The following is a 9,033-nucleotide window of genomic DNA, read 5'->3' on the forward strand; positions in this document are numbered from 1 at the left end:
TTACCCTCTTACATTCTCTTCAACGACATAAGTTAGCTTCATCATCCATTAAGTACAATGTTATTTTTAAAAATTAAAGTTCCTTCATTATCCTCTTTCATTCTCATCTACTACAGGTTTTTAGATGCACTTGCTTTATTCACTCAATATTCCCTAGCAATGATAAGATAGCTTCATCGTCCATCAAGTACCATTTTCTTAGTTATTATTATCTTTAGAAAGGTTACCATTATTATTTTCCTGAGTCACATATCTTTTTTGAGTCCACTCTTTTTTTCCTCTTCACCATCTTTTTTGAGTCAATGCATTTAGTATTTGCGTTCCTATCCCATTTGTCCTTCCTAACTCAAATCGTGGACTACCCTCACCCTCTAATATTGATGATCCACTACCTGAGGCACCTCTCCTACAAGTGTACAAACAATGACTGATATGAAGATGATCCAAGAAGTCCTTAAGATAGAGCTTTTCAATCGCCAACCATCAAACCTGATCCCTCTCTAATTTTGACATTCCTATTACTTTTCCCAAAGGTAAGTATAAGTGTTTCACTAATCACTTCACATCTACTTTCTCGTTTTATATCATACACATATGATCCTTCAAATACTCTATATTTGTCTTCTTAATCTTGTCTTTGTGTCTTCCTTATCCTTGATAGTCAATTTCTAGGTATGTCTCAAAGGCATTTTTAGATATTGGGTCATGGTAGGCCATAATCGATGAAATGAATGCTTTCCACTCTAATGACAAAGAAATTTCTCTTTCTCCAAAGAAGTCCATAGAGGGTTACCAATAGGTTTTCTCGATTAAATGTTAATTGAATGGCAACATTGACCACCTCAAAATTCATGTACTAGCCAAAGGCTATACTCAGATTTTAAGTGATGACTACGTTGATACTTCTCCAATTGGCCAAGATTACTTCAATACGTCTCTTCTCCTTTTATTGGTTCCTATGTTTTTAGTTTAGAATTGTTGATAGAGATAAATTTTCAATTTTGTAATTCAGATGGAGTCATACTGACAATCACAAAGAACATTTAACACCCTCCTCAATTCAACCATCCTACTTTTATCTTATATAAAATATACCCATCAACTCTTCCATCCTTTTGCAAAAACGATCCTAGATACTTAAATTCATCATCACCTACCTTAACAATTACCTTATTACATCTAATACTACTAAACTTAAATTCTATATATTTTGTCTTTCTACTAAGCCAAAAACCTTTCACTTCCGGTGTTGCTTTCCAAGATTCAAGCTTAGAATTTACACCTTCACCTTCACATTCACCTTCACCTTCACATGTCTCATCCACCAAACCAACATCTACAAACACCATGCACTATGGTAACATGTCTAGGATGTGTCCTATAAGTTCATCATGACTAGTGTCAAAAGGTATGAACTTAGAGTTGATTAAACCTATCTTTATAGGAACGCTTTAGTTAATCTGTTTGTAATCTTCACTCTTGTCATTACATTCTCATACATATATTTAATTATTTCAATATACACTAAGCTAACTCTTTTCTTTCTAGAATTCTCCACATATATTTTCTCGGGACTTTGACATAGTCTTTTTTTAAATCAATGAATATCATATGTAAGTGTTGCTTCTTTTCCCTATACTTTTCAATCAATTGTCAGACAAGATATATAGTTTCTATTGTCAACCTTTCAAATAAAAACTACCACATGCGACGACATATACAATAGTAATGTGTAGACGTAGATGCCTTTCTACAACGACATTGCGGTTATCACAAGTCTTGAAAACCTCTATTGTGCTTCTTGACAAACATTTTCTTCTTCTTTGACACTGTAGATGTCTCCTCTTCCTCCTCTAAATGACAATGAACCTTTTCTCCTCTACCACTTACTCTCCTCGTGAACCACCAAGACTTCCTCCACTTTTAGTCATCATCTCTCCTCATTGTCAATGTTGTCCTCATACAACTACCCCTCCTACAATTGCACCTCCTTCCCCACTTCCTCCTCCTGCTCCTTCAACGTTGTCACCTACAACTACCTATTCACCCCATTTCCCATCTTCCCTTGATTGCCCCTCTTCCTAAACTACCCCTCTAAGTCAGTAACCCCTTTAAGGACGTCACTCTTGCTACCATGCCTTTTTAAGTGAGTGTTTATCTTTCACATATGCAGGTATTGTATGAAGAAAATGAGATCCATAAAAAGATGCCTAAGCGCATGAATGAGCTTGTACACAGCATAGGTGGATATGTGAATTAGAAGTCCATAAGAAACATGGAAAGTTCTATGTTTGCATTTTATTTTCATAAGTTACTAAATAAACTTAGCTTATTTGATATTCTACTTTTAAATTATACATTTTTATATTAGGAGCCATAAAGTGGTACAATGATCCACCAATATGGACAAAGTAGATCTTGTCATTTATGATTCAATCTCAAGGCATGGAGGCTATTAGAATACAATCACATGGGTGTTAGGTTAGGATAGGTTCTACCTTACCAAAACCATGCATTAGACTTGTATGTTCTAAAGTTCTAGCTTCTTTGCTAGAGACAAAGAAGGTTCTTGAGATGATTTGGATGTTACAAGAGTTAATTCATGCCACTGGCCTTATATCTCTATGTTCAACACCACTACTTTTGCTTGGGACTTATGCTACTTGGATAGGATTTATTCACTTAGATCGGTGTCAACCTAGTGGATGGCCAGTTATCCAGCATTACCATCATCCTATCCATCATCAGCACAAACAGTTAACTAGTTTTGTTTTATTTTTCATATAGATTTGGGTGCTCTTTATTTGGATTTTATTGTATGTTCGATTCGCTTGCATATTTATATCTATGTTTTGATTTCAGTTTGTTTAGTGTACTATATAAACAACACAGTATATATTGATATATGAAAGAAAATTTGTCTGGTTGATGTAGATCTATTTAATAATGATGTGGATTGTATAATTTAATTTACCTGGTTGAATTTTTCATCAAAATAATTTTTTCATGTTAAAAATTTCTGTTATGTCTATCTAGCGGCCTTGATAAGCTCAAAGTGAACAAAATTAGCTTGCTTGGGAAAAATGAAACTTTCTCTACATGTTTTGCAAATGAATTTGTGTCACGTTTGAGTAAAATAGAGTATGGATATAGCATTATAGAGAATGACCAATTTTAGCAACCACATGACGAGAGTACAGTAAAGCACATGACCCAACCATCTGCATTATTGATGACTTGATGAATGTAATGATTGGAAGAGATGTTAATTTCTCCATCAGACAAGTAAAGCAAACATTTTGCTCGTGACTTAAACCAGTTTCATCCAGATATTCTCAACGCCCAGCACCACTACAGTTGATCTGAATGATCAACTAGGATTCAAAATCGCTACTACAAGTATTTGTTCAAATCGCCCTTATTTGAGATCCAAAAATTTGATCCCGGTGCGCTACTAAAATTTTAATCTTTAATTAATACATGAAATAAAATCCCCAATATTCAATCAACACATGTGAAGCCTCCCAGGTAAGAGAACCAAACATACTAGTTTCTTATGGAGAAACTAATCTACAAGAGAGTAGATAGAGCATGGCAGACCTGAGACTGAGTGGGAGGGTTGAGCTCCACGGAGAAGAGGTAGTGATGGAAATCTTCGAGGGTGAGGAAGGCCGTCCGAGAGATCTTGGAGAGGTGCGGGTGCCGGCTAAGCAGGCGTACCTGCTCGATGACCCGCTCGGCGTCGGCGACGGTGGCACCGATCTCGCCCTGCGCCTCCACCAGGAACCGCCGCAGCTGGTCGGCGCTCATGTGCGCCCCGCCCTCCGCGTACCTCGCGAACGCAGCCTTCACGTCCTCCGGCGGCTGGGCCTCGCTCCATCGGAATTTCCTCGTGAAAAAGAAGCAGCACCGGTAGCTCCCCATCTCCCTCTTCTGTCAGTGTGTCTCTCTCTCTAGCTGCCGCTCTATTTAGGTCCGCATTTGATTATATCAAAAACATTGAGGGGTTTTGAGAAAAGAAGCTGATCAATTATCTTCCACGAACCTATCAGCGAAGTGAACGCTGGGACCCTCGGTTTGAGACATATATAAACGTACTCGTACAGGTTAACGCACGATAATACCCATAGGCAGTGGCTGGGTCCCACTGTACCAGTCAGTATGTTAATTAGTTTTGTTGTCGATTTCTCCGCGACGATCACGACGTTGCCGACAAGGTTTGCCACGTTGCCTTGAGCGTTTGTTGGCTCTTTGATTTGTTGTTGCAAATATTTAGATGGCAGATTTACAGAGTGTTCTTGCGAATATGCAGATTTAACAAAAGGGCGTCATCTCTTTTTCTTTCTTTCTAAAAATATTTGTATCAAATAATATTATTTTTATAAATTAAACAAACGAATTAAATAAACTTAATCACAGATTAAGAGCATATTAATCAGGCATCAATCCTAACTATAACATGAAAAATTAGTTGGTCAGAAGAATTGAATGTTTGGATTATTAAAAATCTATATATATTCTAAAATTTTATTCTTTAATTTTAAAATATTTTAATTCATTAAATTTTTTTACTAAAACAATTTAATAAGTTAAACAATTATTTTTAATTTAAAAATATATATATTTATAGATTATAAATCTAAAGTTACTAGTGTTTGTTAAAAATAATAAAATATTGAACCTTGTAGAAAGAAATTAATAAAAAAAAATATGACTTTCATATAAATATATATATATATATATATATAATTTGTAGGGTCTTCCACTATTCTAAATTATAGGATAGAATTGTACATACGTATGTTATGCATATACAATACAGAGAGATTAAATTCTCTAGATCATTTTTTACGAACTAAGAGATAATCTCTTTATATGTATTGATGGAGATAGATGATCCTCATCTATTTTATAAATAGAGGTCATCTATCCTACCAATGAATATAAAAGGATCCTCCTCTGGATCGTAAAAACAAAGGATCTTCTCGGGATAAAAATAAAAAATCTATATTTAATCTCAATTTTTTTTAAAAACAATACTTTTAGCAGGAACAAATCCTCTATAATATTTCTTATAATATTGATAATTATTTATCAGTAGTATCAAATTTAATAATTATAATAATTATAATTTCTCAACACTCAATAACTCGGCCATCCATCCACCATTGACAGCCTCTAACCACCTATCCCGACCCAAATTACAACTTCAATGAGAATATAAATCTAGAAAAAGATCGCATTCAATTGCTAAAATCCAACTACAATTACAGAGTATTTTTATGAGCGTGGACTATGTGACAAATTCATAAATATAAAATTACAAATATAAAAAAATTATAATTATTAAATTTGATACCGCTAACAAACAATTCAATGTTATAGAAAATATTATGCTAAATTTATAAGCCTTAAACGATATTATCTTGGTTGAACAAAGATTTTTAATAAATAAAAAAATATTATCTTATTTAAAATATAAAAATAAATTTATTTACATAACGTATGTATTATATAATAACATCAATTAAAACATTACGAAAGTATAACTAATTAATTAAAATACAATGAAAATATAGTATAACTAACTAAATAAAAAATGTGTCATACAATTCAAACATAAAACATATACATATTGATCTTGTCCGAACCAGGAGTCAACGGACACTGGGCACGTGGCGCTCCCTGTTGGATCCTCGAGTGCTCCGGCGAACCTGCAGCAAAACCGAGCCGGGAGGGGTGTCCCGGCGACGGCCCTCCGACGCTCAAGTCAGGCGAGGAATAACAAAAAGGTGGCCTCCAGATGAAGACTTGCGTACCTCCGGTGAAGAAATGGAGACCTTATATAGACCTCTCGAAGGAGCCTGGGCGCGCCAATCAAAGCAATCACCTGCTTTCGACCATGCCCAGGTAAGGGTCTGTCAGAAGGATCATGTCCAGGTATGGGTCTGTCAGAAAGACGGCCATAAGGCCATACCGCCACTGTATCAACCTCTCCATGATGTGACGGCGAGATCCTCCATCGTACACTCTTGTGTACGGCGTAATCATCAAACATACCCTTGCTGACACCCCATATCCTGAGCCGAACGAATAGGCCGCTCGGCTAACCTTCATACCCTCGCCCTTAGCCTGGCCGAACGGACCACCCACTTGGACCTTTGGTCCCAGCCGGGCAGACACCCCGATCGGCCATTCGGTTCTCCTGCCTTGGCGTCGGAAACCCCGGTCCATGACTGGGTTATCTTTGGTTCCGCTCGGACCTACTCAGCTGCTCGGCGCGGCCATTAACCGCTTAGTCAGCCCTCCATCTGTCCTCAAGCTGAGACCCTTCAGGAAGTGGATCCCACATTCTTACCGTCGGATCAATTGCCTCCCCTTCAAGTCTAGTCGAAGGAGGCAATGAGTCCGACTGACTGGACTATGTGTCCGAGCGGGCGGTCGCCGCCTTACCATTGCTTATAATATCCCTTGAGCCGTTCGGCCCTTATACCAAACTTAGCCGCTCGGCTCTTCGTTTTGGTTGTCTTGTCGCTCAACGTGGATGCTTGCTTGTCTAAATCTTCTCGAAAATCACGCAAATCCTCTTCATTAAACCGAAGCAGGCGCGGTATGGGCGCCTTAATTGCGCCTGGTGACAGAGCGCCACGTGGCTCCTCTTGCGTGGCGATGATGATCCGTACGATGGGACGCCGATTGCTTTGAAATGGACGGTCAGATGATGACCTCGCTCCCGTGACCTGCATCCGACGGCGGAGGCCGACCGACCTCAGCCGTATAAAGCCTCCGTCTCCTTCCTTCGCCGCCTATTCGCTTGCGCGTTGCCTTCTGCCTCTTCCTCTGCCGTGACCTCCGACGATCCAGTTCTTGTTTTTCGGCGGCTACCATCTCACCGGTGATCCTTTCCGTCCGTTTCCTTCTCAGTGAGTCTTCTCCCTTCGTTTACAAGGTCTTCCCAACTTGTTTTGTCTCCTTTGCTCCCCTTCCTTCGAATTCTTGCTATCTTTTTGCTTCTTCGAGATGACAAGCTCCTCCGAACCCGCTGTTGGTGTTCATGGCCCTTGGTACCTGACCATGGAGAGTCGATTTGATGAGGAGGGTGCTCGGCGCCTTGTTCGGACGTATGAGATTCCCGATAACTATGAAATAGTTGTAGCCGACCCGACTGACCGGCCTCATGACCCCCCGATCGGCACCATTTGTTTTTTTCTAGACCAATTCCAGGGCGGCCTTAGGTTTCCTACCCATCCCTTTATTTTAGAGGTTTGTAACTATTTTCGCATCCCGCTCGGCTAACTTGTGCCGATAGGCTGCTGAGCGGGGTGGTCGTCCTCTTCAAGCTGCACAGTATCCCTCTTGACCCCAAAATATTCCACTTCTTCTTTTACCCCAAACAATCCGAGCCGGGCACTTTTATTTTCCAAAGTAGAATAGGCTTTAAATTTTTTGATAATATGCCGACCTCCAACAAACACTGGAAGGAGTTTTTCTTCTATATCTGACTTCCCGAGCGGCCAGCATTCCGAACCAAATGGCAGACCGCCGTGCCGACTCCAGAAGCAATCCAGCCTATCTTCATGCGGCGAACTGGTTGTCCGGTCAGCGATACAAGATCGACCAGTTGCTGCTCAAGGGGGTGTTGTATATTTTCGGATTGTCTCCCGTTCGGGCAAATCTCCCCTTCCGCATGAGTAAAGATTCTTTACTCCCTGCGCCTTTTTTATCTAACTGATTTTAATTTCTTTCCCTACAGCTGAAGTCATGTGGCGCTCCAAGGCTACTGATCATCTGAAGTTGAAGGCCGTGGAGATTGAGGCCGCCACAAAAAAGGAACTCGCCGAGCGGGGTCTTATCCCTAGCCGCCCGGCGGATGTAGGAGAGGGGACACGGTCCGCCCCGGAAACAGAAGCTCCCTAATCCGCTTCAACGGAGGTTGAGGCGGATCCTGTTTCCTCTGCTCCAGCCGAGCTGGGAGTCCCCCCGGTCGGGGAATCATCACTGGGAGTTCGGCGAAAACGTCGAAGAGACTCCGGCCTTCCGCCGACCCAAGAAGGCGAATCACCGGCGCTCGAACCCACTTCGCCTGATCGTACCCCGTCGCAGATCGAAACCCCTGTGACCTCGCCCACCGCACAGTCCGCTGGCTCTCCTCCACGGACTCGTCGTCGCTTACGACGGTTGGGCGAGACTTCCACCATAGGGGAGTCCTCGCAGGCGATCGCGGCTGAGGAAGTGCCGGCCGGCCACCCCACCATCAAGACAACTCTCCGATTCCGTCGGAGGAATATTTATTGTCTGCCGATCGGCCATCAAGCCCCATTCATGAAATAACCCTGACGGGTCCGCTCGCCAAGCTCTTCGAGGACGCCCAAATTCAGGTGGCCCTCATGACGCCCAAGCAGCTCGGCGATAACAACATGCAGCAGGCCACTCACGTACGTTCATTTTTCTTCCTGTACCATGCTACCGTTTGACTTATGATGTTATTATTCCCCTCACAGCGTTGGGCTGAGCAAATCGCCACTAGCCATCGGCTAGCTGAGCTGGAGGATCTCCTGGAAAAACTCCAAGTCTCGGGAGGTCCCTCGGCCGAGAAAGAAAAGCAGGCTCTCGAGTCTGAGCAGAAGAAAGCCGCCGACCTGGCTACAGAGGTGGCTCGACTCGAAGCCTTGGTGAAGAAGCGCGGCGCAGATGTGAAGCGCGCCAATAGCCGGAAGCAGCGGGCGATCGCGGATCTGGATAAGATGAAGGTTGAAGTCCGGGCCCTAGATCAGCAATCCAAGGATCTTAACGCCCAGCTGAACGCCGAGCGGGAAGACCGTTCGGCAGAACGCACAAAGGCCGAGGTGGACTTGAAGGCAGTCCAAGATACCTTAACCGCTTCCCGAGCGGTACTCAAAAAATATAAGGAGGGAGAGCCGAGTCGCCTAGCAGCAGCGCGCCAGGAATACCTCCGCTCGGAGCGCTTTGGCGAAAAGTTCGGTGGCAACGTCTCCTCAACCTTCATCGAGGCGGTCAAGGTCACCACGGCGT

General features: G+C 41.9%; 1 protein-coding gene across 1 annotated transcript in view; it reads right to left on the reverse strand.

Moving 5' to 3' along the window:
- The window catches only part of LOC121985353 (phosphoinositide phospholipase C 6-like), a 34,475-nt gene extending 30,496 nt beyond the window's left edge, over nucleotides 1–3,979 (reverse strand). Inside the window, exon 1 of the mRNA XM_042538753.1 lies at nucleotides 3,601–3,979. Coding sequence (XP_042394687.1) covers nucleotides 3,601–3,924 — 324 coding nt within the window. The 5' untranslated portion in view covers nucleotides 3,925–3,979. The remainder of the gene's footprint in view (nucleotides 1–3,600) is intronic.
- Nucleotides 3,980–9,033: the final 5,054 nt, after the last annotated feature.

This window comes from Zingiber officinale, chromosome 5B, assembly GCF_018446385.1.
Source record: "Zingiber officinale cultivar Zhangliang chromosome 5B, Zo_v1.1, whole genome shotgun sequence".
Lineage (NCBI taxonomy): Eukaryota > Viridiplantae > Streptophyta > Magnoliopsida > Zingiberales > Zingiberaceae > Zingiber > Zingiber officinale.